At 41.6% G+C, this 20,296-nt stretch overlaps 1 protein-coding gene across 7 annotated transcripts in view; it reads left to right on the top strand.

The window, feature by feature from the left end:
• The first annotated feature begins 1,121 nt into the window (after positions 1–1,121).
• The window catches only part of NFX1 (nuclear transcription factor, X-box binding 1), a 51,093-nt gene continuing 31,918 nt past the window's right edge, over positions 1,122–20,296 (top strand). For 6 of the 7 annotated variants that reach the window (XR_003991394.1, XR_003991393.1, XR_003991391.1 and 3 more), the window contains exons 1-6: positions 1,122–1,207; positions 8,281–9,330; positions 11,527–11,688; positions 15,936–16,013; positions 17,569–17,674; positions 20,017–20,088. Coding sequence is in view for 3 of the 7 variants with exons in the window: in XM_030485777.1 (XP_030341637.1) it covers positions 1,183–1,207; positions 8,281–9,330; positions 11,527–11,688; positions 15,936–16,013; positions 17,569–17,674; positions 20,017–20,088 (1,493 nt within the window). In the remaining 4 variants the exon portion in view is untranslated. Of the gene's footprint in view, positions 1,208–6,627; positions 7,202–8,280; positions 9,331–11,526; positions 11,689–15,935; positions 16,014–17,568; positions 17,675–20,016; positions 20,089–20,296 lie in introns of those variants that run through there. The other variant, XM_030485802.1, reaches the window with a different exon arrangement.

The following is a 20,296-nucleotide window of genomic DNA, read 5'->3' as shown; positions in this document are numbered from 1 at the left end:
GGAGGCCACGAGGATGATCAGGGGCTGGAGCACCTCCCGTATGAAGACAGACTGAGAACATTGGGGCTGTTCAGCCTGGAGAAGAGAAGCTGCGTGGAGACCTCAGAGAAGCTCCCAGTGTCTGAAGGGGGCCTACACTGCAAGAGAGACATTGAGGTGCTGGAGTGGGGCCAGAGAAGGGCAATGGAGCTGGTGAAGGGCCTGGAGCACAAGTGTGATGAGGAACGGCTGAGGGACCTGGGGGGTTTAGTCTGGAGAAGAGAAGGCTCAGGGGGGACCTTATTGCTCTCTACAACTGCCTGACAGGAGGTTGCAGTGAGGAGGGGTCGGTCTCTGCTCCCAAGGAACAAGTGACAGGACAAGAGGAAACGGCCTCAAGCTACACCAGGGGAGGTTTAGGCTGGAGCTGAGGAACAATTCCTTCCCCAGAGGGTGCTCAGGCATTGGAACAGGCTGCCCAGGGCAGTGCTGGAGTCACCGTCCCTGCAAGTGCTCACACCCCGTGTAGACGAGGCCCTCAGTGCCATGGGTTAGTGGTGGCCTTGGCAGTGCTGGGGAACGGTTGGACTGGATGAGCTTAAAGGTCTTTTCCAACCTGGTTGATTCTATGTTTCTATACAAGGATGCTGGAGAGGGACTCTTCATCAGGGACTGTAGTGATAGGACAAGGGGTGATTGGTTCAGACTGAAACAAGGGAGATTTAGAAGTTCTTCCCTGTGAGGGTGCTGAGGCGCTGGCACAGGGTGCCCAGAGCAGCTGTGGCTGCCCCATCCCTGGCAGAGTTCAAGGCCAGGTAGGACGGGGCTTGGCGTAACCTGCTCTAGTGTGAGGTGTCCCTGCCCGTGGCAGGGGGCTGGAACTGGGTGACCTTAAGCTCCTTTCCAACCCGCACCACACCATGACTCCATGACCGCCGAGCCACCGCAGCACATCGCCAGCACTCCCGTCCCGCCACTGCCTTTCCCGCCCTCCGCAGTCCCACTCCCGCCTTCCCGCCCGCCCCGGCGCGCGCTCGCCCCGCCCGCTCGGAGCGCTGGGGCGGCTGCGCGCGCGCAGCAACGCTCCCCCCCACCGGGGGGGGTGTGTTAAAGGAGCGGGGTGGGGGGGGGGGGGTGATCAGGCTCTGCTGCGCATGCGCGGCAGGCAGGAAGCCGAAGCCGTGGGGAGGGGGTTGCGCTGGCATGGCGGAGGCGCGGCCCGGCGCAGGTGAGTGTGGCCCCTGTGCTCGGCGGAGCGGGCGGGGTGGCTGTGGAGGAGGGGAGCGGCTCATCGCCCAGCGGCTTGTCGGGGGGAGGGCCGCGCCGTGTCGGTGGAGCGAGCGCTGCCGTGTCGGGGGGCTGCGGGGCTGCGGCACCAACACCACCTGTTGCCGCCGCCCCCCCACCTTGGCCCGCCGCAGCTTGTGGGTGCCTGTGGTGACCAAAATGGCTGGGCCGGGCGCGGCGGTGAGGGGGAAACTTTGCCTGAGGAGGGACGTGCGAGCTTCGGTGTGTGACGAACGAGCACAGCGAGGCGGTTGGCTTCTGGAAAAGTTCGCTGCGCTGTGCCCACCCGCAGCCGCGGAGCCCACACGGCGGCCTGACGTGTCCCAGCCCGCGGGCTGCGCGGCGTGCCCAGCGGTGCTGGCAGGCGGGAGGTGGCTGCTGAGGGCAGGCGCCACCTCACCTGGCCGGACAGGGCAGGTTGAGCTTTAAGCTGACAGAGGGCAGATTCAGGTTAGATCTGAGGAAGAAGTTCTTCCCTGTGAGGGTGCTGAGGCACTGGCACAGGGTGCCCAGAGAAGCTGTGGCTGCCCCATCCCTGGCAGTGTTCAAGGCCAGGTTGGACACAGGGGCTTGGAGCAACCTGCTCTAGTGGAAGGTGTCTCTGCCCATGGCAGGGGGTTGGAACTGGATGAGCTTTAAGGTCCCTTCCAACCCAAACCTTTCTGTGATTCTATGATTGGAGCTTAGATGGTCTTTGAGGTTCCTTCCAACCCAAACCAGTCTGTGATGTAGGCAGGGGCTCATGGGTAGAGAGCAGTTTAGGGACCCAACCTGGGTTGGGATTGAACATCATAAGTGCAAGAAAGGTGGGGTTTTGGGGTTGTTTTTGCATTTTTTCTTTTACCTGTTGGCTTTTGTGATGCAGGTCCAGATTAATTTTTATTTTATCCTGTGTGGCTGTTAAGGAGGAGGGGGAATAGCCTTTCAAGATTCTTATTCCAGCCTTGCATTTAATGGTTTATCATTTATTATGGGTGTTTAATGATAGAAGAACCTTATGTAACTGTGTCTTGAGCATGTAGCTAGAAATAACATGGTTGCCCAGAGTCATTCATGATATTTTGTATTTTCAGCATGTCTCTTAATTTTCTTGCAGTCTGGGGAGACTTCTCAGGTAATCAGTGTCACTTTGGGATCATCTGATGACCTAACTGAATTGGCTGTTTCTAAAGTCATTAGGTTTCTGCCTGGAAGAATCCTGGTCTTTTGTTGCTGGGATGAAGAAAATATGAATCTCTACTTTTGTAGCACTCTGATGTTAATTCAGATAAATGTTTTGATTAGCCTATATCTTAAATAGCATCCTCTGCCTCTTCTCTCGGCTTGACAGCTGCCTTGTGGGAAGTGGAATGGCCTGGGACACGGTTCAGAGAGCAGAGACTGATAGTTTCGGTTAAGAGAAGCTGGTGCAGGCAAATGTCTGCTTGTCTGTCTTCTGTGCTGTCAGGCTGCAAGTCAACTCTGGTCCTGAAACCTTTTGTACAGCATATATGTATTGGAATAAAGGGTCTTAGATAGGTGTACTGAGCTAAAAATAGCTTTACTGGCAGTGATCAGCCTGGATGATGCACCATTTCTACATTTGCTTTGCAATACTTAAGCTAACACAGTTATTGTCATATTGTCCTGGAGCTCATTACTTGTTATTGTAATACATACTATGTTACGAAGAGCCATTTCATAGGTAAGTTTCAAGTTGTGCTTGTACAATATTAAGATGGGAACTGGCTTTTCCCCTGCGACTTCATGGGCAGACTGAGTGTATGACTTTGTGAGCTTAAATATGAAAGATATTTCTGCTCTCAGGGTAGATCAAAGGCAGCAGTTGGGGTTGAGGAGTGACAGTTTTGGATCATGACAGATGCACAGCCCATTGGGGATATTTTGCCAGTGATGAATGATTGTTGAGACTCAGGGAATGAGTATAAGAGACAAAGGGGGAGAATATAAGAAACAAGGCAATTCTAAACTGATTATTCACATTGTTACACGTTTCTAGTTTCCAGCCCTATGCACTTAGAGGGGACAGGTGGTATTTGTTTTTAATCATAGAATCCCAGACTAGTTTGGCTTGGAAAGAACCTTAAGATCATCCAGTTCCAACCACAGGCAGGGACACGTTCCACTAGACCATGTCACCCAAGGCTCTGTCCAGCCTGGCCTTGAACACTGCCAGGGATAGAGCATTTACCACTTCTTTGGGCAACCTGTGCCAGCGCCTCAGCACCCTCACAGGGAAGAACTTCTGCCTTAGATCTAACCTGAACTTGCCCTGTTTCAGTTTGAACCCATCACCCCTTGTCCTATCGCTACAGTCCCTGATGAAGAGTCCCTCTCCAGCATCCTTGTAGGCCCCCTTCAGGTAATAGCCATTAATGGATTTTTTTTTTTTTGTGCCATAAGTGCTGCTGAATGTAGTTTTGGGTTTTGCCTTCACAATGACAGCTGGGTCAACAGACATGGTATAATGTGTCATTAAACTGAAGATACCAGGGAGTTGCTATGAAGCATTGAATACCCCACTGTAAGGGTGAACAGGAAAGTGAAAACTTGTAATACATTTATTCTCCTTATGCAGAATCCATTATGTAGTAGATGCTTCTCCTAGGATGATGAAGCTACTTACGGCAAAGTTGTAGTTCTTTCCTTACTTATATATTTCTCCTGTGTCATCTTGGAATGGGCTAGCTAAAACTTTGTGTTCTCTTTAAAATCTGGATGTGCTGAGTTTGGGCAGTAGCATAAAAACCCCGAAGCATAGCACTGTGCACCAGTATACCCAGGGGGCTAACTAGCCAGGAAGCAGTTCTGCAGATTGGGACCTCAGGGTCCTTGGTGGACTATAACCACACCTCCCTCTTCACTCTCCCTCATTAGGAAGCTGTAGAGAGCAGTGAGCTCACCCCTCAGTCTCCTCTGTGCTGAGCAAAGCTAGTATTCTTAGCTGTCCCTTCTTTCACCATCTTTTTAAACCCTTTTTGGACACGTTCTAATATTTTTATATCTTTTCATTGTGGAGCCCAAAATGACACACAGTACTCAACTACGCTTGGTTGATTTTATGGCTGTCTCACTAAGAGACAATTAAGAGGTCAATTAAAAATAAGTGCTTGTCCAGTAATCAGTGTTGTTTATTTAGTTCCAATTTTGTATTGATCTGAAGCTGCAGAAGGAAAACCAGAGTTCTTTCTATCTAGGAGATTAGAGCTAAATGCATTTAATAATATAGAAGTACTACCTCTGACACCTAAGGGGCTACCCTGTGGACTGTTGTACCCATTATCATAGAATCCCAGACTGGTTTGGCTTGGAAAGGACCTTAAGATCATCCAGTTCCAACCCTCTGCCATGGGCAGGGACACCTCACACTAGAGCAGATTGCTCCAAGCCCCTGTGTCCAACCTGGCCTTGAACACTGCCAGGGATGGGGCAGCCACAGCTTCCCTGGGCACCCTGTGCCGGTGCCTCAGTTCTTCCCTCACAGGGAAGAACTTCTGCCTTAGATCTAACCTGAACTTGCCCTGTTTCAGTTTGAACCCATCACCCCTTGTCCTATCGCTGCAGTCCCTGATGAAGAGTCCCTCTCCAGCATCCTTGTAGCCCTCTTCAGACACTGGAAGCTGCTCTGAGGTCTCCATGCAGCTTCTCTTCTCCAGGCTGAACAGCCCCAATGTTCTCAGCCTGTCTTCATACGGGAGGTGCTCCAGCCCCTCATCATCCACGTGGCCTCCTCTGGACTTGCTCCAACAGCTCCATGTCCTTCTGATGTTGGGGACACCAGCACTGCACACAGTGCTGCAAGTGGGGTCTCACGAGAGCAGAGCAGAGGGGCGGGATCACCTCCTTCAGCCTGACTGGACTTCTTCAGTAGATTTATTTTTTTTTCGTCTGTCTTAATTACAAACTTTGTACGGTCTCGGCCTAATTAAAATGCATTGTTTAATGGCTCTTCAAAATCTAATTGAATGTAGCTTGGTGAAAGTGTGCTAAGAAATGTCACTTAAACATGATGTCTTTAAGTGTCGCCTTCAACTGTCATTATTGATGTCTTCATAAAAAAAAAAAGTACTTAAGTTATTAAGTTTGGCTTTACTAGTCCACAAAATAAGCTCTGTTTTTGCAGCAGACCTTGTACTGATTAAAATGAGACGTGTACTTACTAATTTGGTTTGTATTTTTAAAAGTGGCCTTATCAAATGATTTTTCTGAAGCACAGTTCACGCAGACTACCTGACCTTGCCAGGGCATTCTGTCTCCCTCCACAGTTAATGCTGAGATGGTGCAGTGTGCAATGTTGTGGCAGAACAGACTTGAAACCATACGAGTTTCATATGTTTGGTTTTAATTCACATTCAAGCTCTTAAGGATATTACAATCTGCAATGCAGAGGTTGTTTCTAAAGCTACCGTGATTTTCTTTGTTTATTTTATAGACATACAGGCTGGAATCTGGCTTTGGAGGTTCCTTTTTTCTTGGGCTTTTTGTGTATGTACATGTAAACGTGTCAGAGGAAATTTGAGCCCGTGTTAGCTACTGATTATTACACTTGCATGTGTATTTTGCTGTTACTTGTCTTGGCAGACAGAAATAAGTCTTAGTAGAATTTACCACTTTGGAATTTTTTTCATAATGTAAAAGCTGACAGTAAGAACAGGAATCCTATTCATGGGTGATATAAAAAGTCCTAATGAATTATTCATATTTTGGAGGTGCTTTTAAATAGCTGAATCCCGATTTCCCATCTGTTTCTTCAAACTTAAGAGATTACTTGGAAAGTGCTTTCAAAAATATCTCTTCCACAGCTACATTTCAAGTCCTGGTTATGCTTCTTGGAGGCCACGTGCAGAAGTCAATTTGTATTTTGGAAACCCAGCATTTTAAAGCCACGTCCAGCATGTTCTTAAGTCAGTATCAGATAGTTTTACTGATCTACAAGATCTACTTCCTCACGCTTATTTACTGCATTCATTTGAAAGCCCTTTGCAGCAATTTGTTTGTAATTCATGCATATGTTTTTACATACCACATTTCATAACCAAAGAAACAATGGTATTTAATAACAGAATGTACTTTTCAGAGGCAAGCTGTGTGGTTTTTGGAAAACATGTTTTTATGAAACATTAAGAAGCCATTTCGTTTACCTTGTATCTATCCATCAGACTTTAGATTTTAGGGTATCCAAAAGAATTCTTAAACCAGCTAATGAAATGGATTGCTTCTGATTTGGTTGGTATGTAATTATAGGATGGCAGCCTGTCTTCAAATCAAAATACGTGAAACTATGTTAAGTAATCTATACTGAATGACTGTTGCTTACATTGTAATGGCAAAGGAGTCCAATTTGTGTTCTTCATTAGTGATAGAAAAGAAACTGACAAAACATTAGAAAAACTGAAAGTGTAGTCATAGAAAGTAAAATGACAACTTTATATTTTGAGTTCTTTACACAGAATACATGTGCTAAGATGAGAAAAATAGATTGCTTCCAGGGAAGCTGCTTGCAGTCCAGGTTTTCAGATGTATAAGCCTAGTATTTTGTATGTACTAGGGTCTACAGTCCTAATGATAAAATAGTTGAGCTGGAAGGGACCTGCAGTGATCAAGTCCAACCGCCTGACTAAAAGTTAAAGCATATTATTGAGGGCATTGTCCAAATGCTTCTTACACACTGACAGGCTTGGGGCATTGACCACCTCTCCAGGGTTTGACCACCCTCTTGGTAAAGGAATGTTTCCTTCTGTCAAGTCTGAACCTCTCCTGATGGATACAGCTTTGAGCCATCCCCACACACCCTGGCACTGGGCAACAGGGAGAAAAGCTCAGCACCTCGCTCTCCATTTCCCCTCTCTTTGAGTTAAGATTGATTCTTAACTCAATCCCCAGCAGTTCTGAAAGGCCTCTGTCTAGTGTTCTCGTCCTGCTGTCTCAAAATCAGGTTAGTGTTACAGCTTAAAAAACCCCAAACACACACTTTGCATTTGCCCTTTATATCTAGTGTGATAACAGAATAGCATATAGCGTAGCATATACTAGTACACTGTTACATTTATAACACTATATTGTAAGACTAATATCCATATATTAAATAAAAATCATTACATATATTGTCTTTGCAAAGACAAAACCCCAGAATGATTTCAACTGAGTCTCTCTTTAAAAAGTATGAATTAGATTATGTGGTTAAGAACATGCTTAAATGTAATTTTAAGTTCCTAACTTTTAGGAAACTTAAAGCTTCGCTTCCACAAAGTTGTATGTTATGTTTTTTACTTTGGCCACCAAATCCCTCATAGTAGTTATGACCATTCCTAGAGGTTTAAAAAAACTCTTTCATTTGAAAGTAAGCGAAATTCAGTGGAAAAAAAAATGTTAATGCTTTGAAATGTCCTGGTTTGTTCTTCCCTTCAAAATGTTAATTTCCACACTACTGAAAAGTTAAAATAATAGGTAGAGAGTCAGTGCTGCTTCAAATGTTTTTCCTCACCATATGTTTTGATACTCTTACATTAACTCTGGGTCATTCTGTAAAAGATGGCAAGAGAAGGTAACATCCAGAAAGCACTGTATGATTCAACTCTAGTTTCTGGAAACTTGTTTGCAGTTGTTCTGTCAAGTGTGGGATTGATTTATCTTCTGGGCCTTTGCATGTACGGTAATTTTACTGCAGAGAAATCATAGAATCATAGAATGGGTTGGGTTGGAAGGGAGCTTAAAGCTCATCCAGTTCCAACCCCCTGCCATGGGCAGGGACACCTTCCACTAGAGCAGGTTGCTCCAAGCCCCTGTGTCCAGCCTGGCCTTGAACACTGCCAGGGATGGGGCAGCCACAGCTTCTCTGGGCACCCTGTGCCAGTGCCTCAGCACCCTCACAGGGAAGAACTTCTGCCTAATGTCTAGTCTAAATCTCCCCTCTTTCAGTTTAAAGCCATTCCTCCTTGTCCTGTCACTACAGACCCTTGTAGTATTTAATATTTAATAGTCTTATACACGTCTTCATTTTTTTTCACTTTTTAGGTGCTTTGAATTTCAATCCTGATGCTGCTAATTCCATTCCAGGAGAAAGGCAACCTACAGATATAAACTGGGCAAACAAAGATAGGAAAGACTCCAACAGTAATCTGAATAGAAGTAATTTACCATTTCCAAGTTTGTCTTCCGAAAGAGGTACGGAGTATGAAAGCTCTTCCACAAAGCATCATGGCATTTGTAATCCAGAAAGTCAGTATGGGAATTCTGAAGACTTCCACCGGTATTTTGGTAACAGTAAAAGTTTGAAGAACCGCAACTTGCAAAGCCAGAGATGGCACAGATCAAGAAATGACAGCACATGTGCTAGAAGTAAGATAAAGCCAAGTACTGCTGATGCTGCTGCAGGTCCAGGAGTTTCAGATGCTGCAGTAGTACCTGGGAGAAGAGCGCCTGCTAGAGGATACAATGACTTTCTCTCTTCAGAGAGTGACAGGGAGGTACCGAGTGCTGATAGCAGAGGAGCAAAGCCAAAGAAAACACACCTGATGCATGTATCTGGAAGAGGTTTCAGGGAGAAGGGAAAGCAAGTACATGACCGGGAAAAGAGAGTGAGCTCTAAACAGAAAGTAGAGCTGTTTGAAAATGTTCCATCTTTGGATTTGACTCAGTCTGACTCTTCAGAATCATCTGTTGGAAAGGCATTCTGTGATGCCCCTGTTGGTGGTGTGGATGAGCAGAAAGGCTACAATTACGCAAACAAAAGATATCCCCGGAAGCCTGTGTGGAATAAACCCCCTGCAGAAAAAGAGTGTCAGAAAAGACATGATTCTCACCGTAGTAAAAATACAAAAGTAGGTAAGAAGTCTTCTCTTGCATATACTCCGAAAGATAAAAATGAAAGGAAGAAGGAACTCTCTGTTCACAAAAATGATGAAACCTTGACGAGTGACATGAGGCATCAGATGTCTGATTCTGTCAGATGTAATGGAAGAAAGTTCCTCCTAAAGGGGGATCAAGCACCTGCACTTCATTTCAGCTGGACCCAGTACTGGAAAAAGCAAAGTGATGTACCAAAAAACAAAGAAACTCATACAGGTAAGCTTTCCAGAGTGTCTTGTACTTCTGTATTAAAAATATGATCTTGAATAATTTGAACTGCCTTCACATTTGACTAGCTAAAGAGGCTTATTATTTCACATGAGGTTAGTATCTGAGGGTAGAATTACATGTAAATGTGTGGTTTCTGAGTGGGGAAATGTTCTGTTATGTTTACTAGGGAAGAACAGATTTTGTTTAAAGGTGTTTTTGTTGGTTTGGTTTGGTTTTTGTTTTGTTTCGCTACCAAACTGCAGGTGGTGGCCTGGTCAGGCACCATGTTAAAACATCTATGTTGGGGGAGCCAGAATTCGGGAGTAAAATTCTGAAGCATTCTGAACAATGGGATTTGAGAGAGACAATCCTAAAACTGATTTTTGCAGAACAAGTTTCCTCATGTTTTATGTAGAAGTAGGAAAATGACAGATAGAAGAACTGTATTCTCCTAACTGGAATTCTTTGGTTTTTTGCAACTATCAAAAGATACTGAGAGAAAGTGCCTGGAAACTGTCCTATTTTTTTCTTTTCTTTTTTTTGGTCCTTTTCCAGTTGAACCACCCAAAAATCTCAACCCTGTCTCTGCTGCTTGGAATGGTAGAGACAGGTAGACTAGTTCCTGCTATGTTAAATGTGGTATTGAATCTTTGGAAGATTGTGCTTCTCAGTGTCTGTTTGCTTTCAGAGCTGAGAAGGTAGTAGCATAATCAGGAAGCATAAGATTGCTTCAGTTAGTAACTTCGTTCCCTTAGGAGAAAGAAGCTCAAGGATCAAGATTCTCCTTGAGCCTTTCTAGCGTAAATACATTAACTTTCATGCTCCTGGGTTCTACTTGAATCATAAAGATACCTCAGTCTTTCTCCCATCATTATTATGACATGGAAAAGGTCATATGCAATAAGCAGGAAGAGAAGTAGCAATCTTTTGCAGGGAACTTAGGGAACTTCCTCCTCTAAAATGGCAATCTGTCTTTTTATGCTTTAGTTGGGAGCTATTTTGGAAACATATCTGCCACTATTTTTCAGGGGGCTGAGTCTAAGTCTTTGTGGGACAGCTAGTCTTTCTGAGTACCGAAAAGATAGCTTTAGTCTTCTGGAGAAAAGAAGTCTGGTTTAGATGGAGATGCTTTCTTTGCTACAGGTAACATTCATGGGGTACCAAAAGCAGAAATGACTGCTAATTCTAAATCTTGTGGTGCTTTATGCAGGAGGGCAGGAAAAGAAGTTTGAAAGTGCTTATATCCTGTTCAGGAAGGCAAACAGTGTTAATACTTCCAAGTTTCCAGGCATCCATGGGCTTGCTTTCAGTCGTGTCTTATAAGCGTGTTTTGAATTGGTAGTCATTTTTCTTTTGGTATTTCTATTTTTTGTCCTTCACGTTCTAACTTCCCTTGTATTGGCACTGTCTAAATTGGTACTGGTACATTTTTACACTTCACACTTAAGATCTTTAAAATTCTACAGCCATAGGTTAAATAGCATTTCAAAGGTGTATTTGGGTGTCTTAGCTTGATGGGAGAGTTAACTTCAATTCTGCCAGACTGTGTGGTGCCTTTGTTACGGTTGCACATCTAACTGTGTTGTCAGACTGTTTTGTCTTTCATGTGGAGTGCTTGCTTTATTTTCAAAGTACTTTTTTGTGTTCTTTCATATGGCTCAAAGGCCCTGTACTTTGACTGTTCTTTCCCAGTAATTCCTCTCCTAAAGCAGTCAGTTTATGAGTGGCTTGTTTTAGTAATCCAAGTACTTCACTGTTAATATTTGTTGTGTGATCTTCCAGGAAGGAGAAGGATGAGAATTTAATTTTGGCCGAACCTTCTGTAGTTAAGAGCTTTAAGCTTTTGAGTTTAAACTTTAGGTGAAGATAAATTTCCCGTATAAAGCGATGAGTAAAATCTCAAACTTCTGCCATGCTTAAAACCATTAACAAATTTGGAAGATCAGAATGGTTGTTATTCATCAACAGGGATTACTCTTGCCACTTTTATGGGAATCTTGTGCTTGGTTTTCCTGCTCTAAAGCTAGAAAAATGCTTATTGAGTGTCAGACTGGAATCTTCCAGGAGTAAACTAATATCTTGCTTGATAGCCATACAGGAAAAAGAAGTTCTGTTATAGTTTAAGTGAAATCTTGAATTTCACTTGAATTTTGTTTCTCAGCTAGCTGATGTTCCATGCACAAGTATGTGTTTTATTTGCAGGGTCATTAATTGAACAGCTGACCACAGAGAAGTACGAGTGCATGGTATGCTGTGAGGTGGTCCGAATAGTAGCCCCAGTGTGGAGCTGTCAGAATTGCTACCATGTATTCCACCTGAACTGCATTAAGAAGTGGGCACGATCACCAGCTTCACAAGCTGAAGGTTGGTATTTTCTCTTGCACACACTTTCAAATATATATATAATAGCAAAATTTGTGTTTCTTACGTTGGAAAACTACTTGTGAATACTGTTTGGGGTAACCAGTAAGCTGTAAACAAAGCAAATTTTAGTGGGTTCTTTTTCCACAGTCCTTTGGATGCTCTACATTATCTTCCTAACTGTTTTGATTCTTTCTAGTGTTATAGCTGAAACTAATTTTCAGGTTTGGAACTGTAAGTATAAGATCATTCAATGAAATCAGTGCATCGAGATGCAAAGCTCTGTGGCTGTGTGTTTTCACACCAAGAAGCGTCTTGTTTTTTTCTCATCTGTGCTTGGCTGAGCAGTCAAACAGAAGCAGTACTCCAAGCATCAGTTGTCTGCTTTTAGTTCTGTTCTCAGATAAAGCACTCCTGGAATCCATCACTGATGCCATGCAGTGAAATGAAATTCAGAGAAGACAGAAAGCTTCTGCCTTTGTCATTAGCTTAAACTGTTTCAGATTCTTTGTATTAGGCCACTTTTTGAAAATCTTAGACCACTACACTCTGCCCTTTAAATGCTTTGGTGTAAGATAAGGCTGAATTGCAGCCTCCCTGCTGTGTTCAGTTGTGCGATGTGGACACACTGAACACTGTAATGTTCATCTTGAAGTAGAGTTAATTTTTTTCTGTACCCTGCTTGTTTAGCATTTACCAATCTTCATGTGTGTTTGTGTCTGTCTGTCTGTCTCTGCCTGGGCATACTTGTGTGGGAAGAAGCAAAGAACTATCCTACCATTACAAAGACTTCTTGCACCCTACAGTGTCTCTCTTCTCAGGGTATCTTTCAGATGTGTTTTACTGAAGGTATCTTCCCTCAGAGACTTACTTGCCTTCTGTTGCCTTCTTGGTCATTTGAAAAATTAGTTTGGCTAATTCAGGTCAAAGAATCTCCTGATTATCTGTGGGGAGTCATAGGGTATTTCTCTGTTCTTGCATCTGCTTATATTAGACTTGTGATTGACATCCAATGTTTGGTATTTCTACCGTGTAGACTGTCAGCAGGACTAAGAAGTAGAGAGTGGATTTTCAGTGTGTTAGAGATGTCCAGGTCAGGAGAAGGAGGGAGTCTCCTAGGCATGACCTTGCCATCATGTGGAAAGATCCTTTCCTATAAGAAAGAACATCACTTTCTCCCTAGCAAGCATTTTTACTAACATTTTGAATTATGTCCTGAAGGAATGTGACCTTTAAATATTGCACAGCTAAGGTCAATCTTACAAAAATACCTGCACTGCACACATCTTTGTTGTGTTTATAAAGGGAAAACTGTTGTCTGTTGCCACCTTTCTTGTACTTCTTTTAAAAACAGATGCTTCAGTGGTGTTTGACTTGCGTACTTACATTGATGGGACAAAAGTTTAAGCCATTTACTCCCTTCTTTGCAGATGGTTTTACTGGTATTTTCAATTTGGCTGGAAGGGTTGGAGATATTTGACATTACAACATATTTGATATTATGACAACTCTTTCTATTCTGCTCCCTCTGCTCCCCTTGCCCTCCACTTCCAGATAGACAGTGGTCTGTACAGTATTGATCTCTAGGATGGATTCTGAGTTTCAGTGGTCAGAATATGAACCTACTTGCCACCTCTTTCCCTTTTTTTCCTTAAACCATGCTACTTAAGGGCTGAAGCCATTTTGTGTGCGTTGGATATTACACAAATACCACTTTTTTGTTACTGGGACAAAAGCTTTTGATTGTATCTAGCCGTGAAATCAAAGCAGTAATTCATTCTGATACAGATTATCTCTTTGCAGAACTGCATAAAACCATCTTAGAAATGGTAGCATGAAGCTGCCAGTGTTGATTCTCGTATAGTTTACACCATTGAAGTGACTGAAATCTTTTGTTTGGAATTCTTCTTATGTACCTAGCATTGTGTATGTGTGGAAAATTCCTGCCATACTGCTGCCTTTGGAAATGCAGCCTGCTAGCATTCACTTTATTCTAGCAGATGTGTCTGGATCCTTTCTTATGTAATTACCTGTGACTCATCTAGGCGAGCATGTAAAGAGGAAAGTTGCTTGTTTGAAACTGCACATAAAGATCTCTAGTCTATATATATAATTCCCAGCTCTTCCTACTCAAGGTTCTTTTGAGCCTCTTAATCCTTTAGGATGCTGGAAACTGAGAAGGTTGTTCATTGTGCCTTTATGACAACAGGCATGCAGGAAGGGGCAGGGTTCTGGGCATGCTACCACACATAAAGATAGCTGTCCTTTTGATGCTTTTGGTTGGAATTCTGTGTACTTTGATCCTATTAATGAGAAGATTCATGAGAGTGGAATTATCATTCTGTAGGGTCATTGTCATTCCCACTTTCTTCAGTAATCACGATTTGTAAGGAGTGGTTACAGGACTGTAATGTAGATGTCAGGAGTCATCCCACTGTCATTCTACCCTACTGTAATTGCATCTGAATCCAGGAAGAAAACTTATTTCTTCTATTTATAGAGGAAAGCAACTGTGCATGTTCCTTGTGGGTGGATCCACATGCCCCTCTTAGAGGAACAAAGGATAATCAGTGATTAAGAAGAGCAAAATATATCTTGAAAGTCTGTTTTGCTCAGTAAAAGGTTCCTATTTTACAAGGACCTTCCCTCAACTCTAGAGAAACTGTTGTTTGTAAAGGACTGAGTATCCTGCTCTGGGAGAGATGTTAATAGGAGAGGCCTTCTACTGGTCTCCTGAAGCTTTATGATAGGCTTACCTTGAAAAGCATAACATGGAATAACAGTGAAAGAAATGATGTTGTTAATAGTGAAGTATACTTTACAGAGTAATCCCCTAGGGAATCCCTTAGGGTTTATTATGCTAGCTTTGGGAGGGAACATGTAAGATGCTAAAAGCTTTGTCAGCAGATACCCCTTTCAGTTTCCTGCTGCCAGTTTTTACCTGTAGCTTTTAACACTTCTTTCTGAGATGCTTCAATCTGTAGCAGTCAAATACATAAAGAAATCTTGGTCAGGAAACATAGATTGGTCTTGAGCATGAAGATGGGAGCATACTGCTTGTGCCACTGTCCTGCAGCTGCTCAGCCCATAATTGTATAGCTCTCTGCAGCAGAGAAAGCTCTCTGCCACTCTTGGTGGCACAGTGATAGAAGCCAGGATGACGAGGGGTATGAATAAGCACCCACTGAAAGGAACAGACGTGCTTTAGATTTGCATTTCAAGAGTGGCAAAGCAAATGATCATTCCCAGTGTGCGTTATGATGGTTAATGCAGGAAGTCTCCAATCCTGGTGATAGCAGACGTAGGTGTGCCTATCATTGCAGTGCAGTGATTGTGTCACATAGGGTTTACTGTTTGCAATCCCTCCTGCATTCATAATATGAGAACATCATAAATCTCAATCAAATTTCTTAATAGCAAGAAACAGTTCCAAAATCACAGCTTTATTAATTTACCAGCACTGGTTGAGAGAGACAGTAAGAGCTAATCAGTTTATGTATTTTTATATCTGTCTGTACAGATAGAAAAATGTCTCCCCCTTTGTGTTCAGTAGTGTGCTTACACTGGTATTCTTCATAGCCAGATATGTGCTGAATTTTGGAAACATCTTCATCAACATTGTATTCCTTACACTGTATTTCTTCCTTTACTGCTATCCAACCCCCTCCTGAAATGCAGAAGCAAGAAAACTACCCTTTAATAAAATACCAGCTTGAAGAATAATATCCTAGTCAATACCTAGGTATTGTCACCTTGAAATGAATGTAAAGTAGATCGTTCTGGTTTATGTAGCACCAGTGTATTCTGGACATGAAGCAATACTGAATTGGTCTTCAACAAGACATGTAAGCTTGTAACATTGGAGGATAATGAAAAGGAATATGCAGGTGGTGCCTAAGACTGTAGGTAATTGTATTTTTCTCACCGATTTCCCCCACTTCAACAGTTTCTTTTCTCACATCTTTAGATATGTTAAAGACTCTCTGTGGTCTAGTGGAATGTCTTATACCATGATAATAGAAAAAGTGGAATTGTAATATTGCCTCTATATAAAGTTGGAGCCTGGTCGGATGAAGTACCTCTATATCTTGATATAGTATAAAATGCATTTTTATTAACCTGCTTTCTCACCACGTCTGGTTTGGTTGCAGCTGTGTTAAGAAACAAGGCGAGAGCACTTGCTCCAAGCTTGCAAATCAGCTCCTTTATTTACTTCAAGTCATGTTTATCTTTATTATTTTTGTCTGCAGATGGGAATAGTGGTTGGAGATGTCCAGCTTGTCAGAATGCTTCCATGCAAGTTCCTAAAACTTACACTTGTTTCTGTGGTGAGTTTCTTGTTTTTGCAAAGAACAAAGATTTTGTCATTTTGATTCTTTTAATTTGAATTCTGCTATTGCTGCTTGTTTGTCTACATCCCTGAAATTAACCTTGTTTAAAAGCGTCTTGACACTGGAAGGTGGTTGTGCAGAGAATCATACATATGTTGCTTAAAACATTTAAAAAATTAAATACTAAATCAGAAGTGATAAACATGTTCATATCACTATGTAAAAATAGGTTTTATGGAGCAATGATAGAATCAGGTCGCTATCCTACAAGCTTTCCTTCTGTAGAAGGCCTGAAATAACATTTCATGTGTTGTCATTCTTTGTGGTAAGATACACCAAAATAATACACAATTCAAGTATGCAACTATCTTAACCTTTAAATTGCTTTACCAGTTTTGTCATTTATGTTGATCAGGGACACATACAAGTTAAATAGGAAATAATATTCAGATTTTTCAGATCTTTATGTAGATACATGTTTAATAAAAGAGGGAGATGAGGCAAGTACCACATTCACTAAGCCTTAAGTATATGACAGAAAGGGAGAAAGGCATTATGTTACTTAATTGCATATGTGCAAATACATTTTGTTTGAGATTTACACTTCTGAAATTTGTGGTGATTCTGTGTAACTTTCCCTTCCTTAAGTGAGAGTCACTGGAAAGTTTCACCTGGCTTGCTACAAACCAGTATTCTAGAATTGAGACAGGATCTGAGAGTCAGTGAACTTGTCCTAAAGAAACTAGATTTATGCTGTAATAGGTAACAATTTGTCTAAAGTTCTCTTATCTAAATGTGTGAGTCAGGTAAGAGCAATGCAGGTAGCACTAGAGGTTTGTATAAAAATGTGTGAAATCTTAGGAGTACAGGGATAAAAATTCAGGTAGAACAAACGCTTTGATTTGAAATGAAAATACACTTTTAAGACAGGTCGTCATTGTATTAAATAGGAAAGAAATTTTGCCCAGGGTTAAAGACTATTTCATAGTTTTGGGAGATCTACATTAGGAACCTCAAGTTGTCCATGGGGTTAAGATTACCATGTTTGAACATGAGATTTTAATATTCTATAGATAATTTTACATTAACAGCATGGCATTTTACATTAACAGTATGGCATATTTACATTAACAGTATGGCATTTACATTAACAGTATGACTTGCTTATGCAAAGCTGTCTTCTATTTGATGGAAAGTACTATGTGTTGAGTGTGGTTAAGTGTTGAGTTTTTCATCATCTTATGAGGAAATTCCGAGCATCTTTTTCTTCTGAATCTTCTAATATTCAGGATTTTCCCTTGTATTCGACTAGTTTAATTGATACTCAGGTGAATAAATGCCATCTGTATTGTTTATTTGTGTTTTCCTACTTGCAACTTGCAGAATATAGAAAGGTGTACTAAAAGAATTAAAATGACATAACTTAAATAATTTTGTTTTTCAAAGATGACTACTGCCAGTATTGAAAATACAGCTTTTTGGTGTGATATTTTCACCAATTCAATATTGTATTCAAGGCAATAAATATGGTTTTGTTTTTGACATGGTTTAGGTAAGGTGCACAATCCTGAATGGAATAGAAATGAAATCCCACATAGCTGTGGGGAACTTTGTGGAAAGAAGAGACAGGGTTTGGACTGTCCGCATCTTTGTAACATGTAAGTAGATGTTGATCATACGAATATTGAAATGATCTAGAGAAAATTTCTGAAGGCTACAGTTGGATATTTTTTGTCTATAGGATATGGTTAGAGGTATATTTGGTTTATAGGTCAAATGAAGCCTGGAAAAAATGGAGGCTATTTGTGTTTGTATGTCAAAGGTGAGTTCATATGAGAATGAACAGGAGGTCAACAACAATAGTTGTAGCGACATTTCCATCATTTTAGGAACTCATCCAGCTGCCTGACTTGGTTTCAAAAACCTTACTTGAAGCAGAGAAGTAATAGTGAATAGAGGTAACTTTAATTGTGTATCCAGTGGTCCAGGCATTTTAGGTGCTGCTTTTCCTGTGTGTTTGTATATCTTAATCCAAGAGCAGTGGTACTTGGTTAAACTGAAGGACTGCTTACTTCTATCCTTTGTTTCTTTTTCTTTCCTTTGGCTTGTAAACTGCTGAGGATAAGAGGGTATTTTATGTATTTATCTACTTGTTGAGACCACCAGATGGTTGAACCAGAATCCCTCATGGAGACCTTAACCAGTATATATAACTCAGATTGGTTTTGCTGACATTTATCAGCATAATTCAGTGAAGAGAGGCAAGAAGGTGCAATTCTTTTAGATGTTTTTTTTAGAAGTGTGGTGATACTGATAAGGTTAACAGCATTAGTCAGGCTTTTTGTTTGTGTGAATAAGCTTGCTAGTCAGAAAAATAAATTATATGTTGTTTCTAGTGTATCCAGCTTAATTTTCCATGTATGGAAGCTGGTCCATAATGCCTGTTCATATTTCTGTTTTGAGACATGCTTAATAGTCAGAAGCAATTGTTTCTGCTCTTGGTACACAATCAAGAACTTCAGTCATTCCAACAAATAGACTGTCATCTTAAACTGTTTCCAAGGTTAACTAAAACTCAGAACCTCACTAGAACTTTCCTCTGAACTTTTTACTTAATGTGGTCTGTTTCAAATCTATTTCAGCATCTTGTTGAATGAAAGAATATTTCTGTACTTTTACTACTTCTTTCCCACACATGAAAATATGTTAGATTCTTTCCCTCTGCTCCACTGAAGTACTGTGTGCCTGGAGTGCTGTGTTCAGCTCTGGGGCAACAACTTAAGAGGGACGTGGAGCTGCTGGAGCGAGTCCAGAGGAGGCCACCTATGGAGCTGCTGCGAGGGCTGGAGCAGCTCTGCTCTGGAGCCAGGCTGAGAGAGCTGGGCTGGGTCAGCCTGGAGAAGAGAAGGCTCCTGAAGGGGAGACCTTAGAGCAGCTCCAGTGCCTAAAGGGGCTACAAGAAACCTGGAGAGGGGCTTTTGCCTCAATTATGTTGTATATGGGTATAGTAACTAATAAACTAATTATACTAATAAACTAATTGTACTGGCATAGCAGTTGTACTTGGGGAATTTAGTTTGCCGTGTAATTGTGTAGTCTTATGGGGGTTTTTTGTGTGTTTTGTGCTTTTATTTTGTTTTCCTTTTGACTAATACATCTAAGCTGGTCAGTCCTGGCCAGTAATAATTGCTCCATACAAGAGTTGCTGTATCTGCAAACGAGTGGAAGTAGGAGGTGGCTAAGGAAGAGTGCAGACAAGTTATTTAAGTATAAATTCACAAACCTGGGCTTATCTGTGCCCAGCAGAGGTCTTGTATGCAGATAGGAACCACCTAGGGTTTCTTGAAGTAGGAGGTAAGATCTAATAATCAACTAAAGGACTGGCGTTGATGACACTCAGGTGATGTGCTTGATGGTGAGAAAGAAAACTGAGGCAGACTTGCTGCTTGTCCCACACGTTACCTTACAGGTAGAGGAACAACAGCTCTTACTGGTGGTGCTAGAAATGCTGAGTTCAAAGATAAAGCCATCACCTCAAAAGAAGAAATTCATAGAGAAGTTTTTGTTTCTAGTCTAAGATCACTGAAGAAAGAAATGTATTAATGGCTTGGACATGTGATGCTTGTTTTGAGTGTTACTGGTGATGAACACAGTTGGTGCGTGTCTGCTGATGAAATGCAAACTATGAAATGTGTTAGTAGCATTGTTACTGGTGATTTGACAGCAGCAGGAATACTGAAGTTTTTCTTCAGTGTAAGTGACATGTGAGACTACTGCAACTGTAATAATGTAGTGTTGTTTCTTTTCTTGTGTTAATAACGCTTTCGTACACTGCAGGGTGTATGAAAGCATTATTAACACAAGAAAAGAAGCACCACTGACAATTCTGACAATACACTGCAGATTGGGTCATAGTGGATTTTTTTCTCTGGGACGGTAGTAAACCTAATGTTAACTTTACAATTTTATTTGCTTTTCTTTTTTTTGACTTATTTTTAAGCCTGTGCCATCCAGGACCTTGCCCTTCGTGCCCAGCCTTTGTGACAAAAACATGTGAATGTGGACAAACAAGGTGAGAACGCTTCTGTTATAAACCCAGGAGTTTGTGTAAGAATAGTTTATTAAAAGTTTACGTAATAAGATTTTTCCTTCTTATAGTTTATTAAAAGTTTACAGAAGAAAGTTTGTTCTAAGCTGTAACTTCTATTTGTGCACTAAAATCATTTGGAGAATTTTATATTTAAAAAAATGAAATTTTAATCTTTTAAGAAAAAATATAT

The sequence above is a fragment of the Strigops habroptila genome, chromosome 1, assembly GCF_004027225.2.
Source record: "Strigops habroptila isolate Jane chromosome 1, bStrHab1.2.pri, whole genome shotgun sequence".
NCBI classification, from domain to species: Eukaryota; Metazoa; Chordata; class Aves; order Psittaciformes; family Psittacidae; genus Strigops; species Strigops habroptila.
Note: the sequence above shows the minus strand (reverse complement) of the source record. Positions and strands in the feature narration are given on the sequence as shown.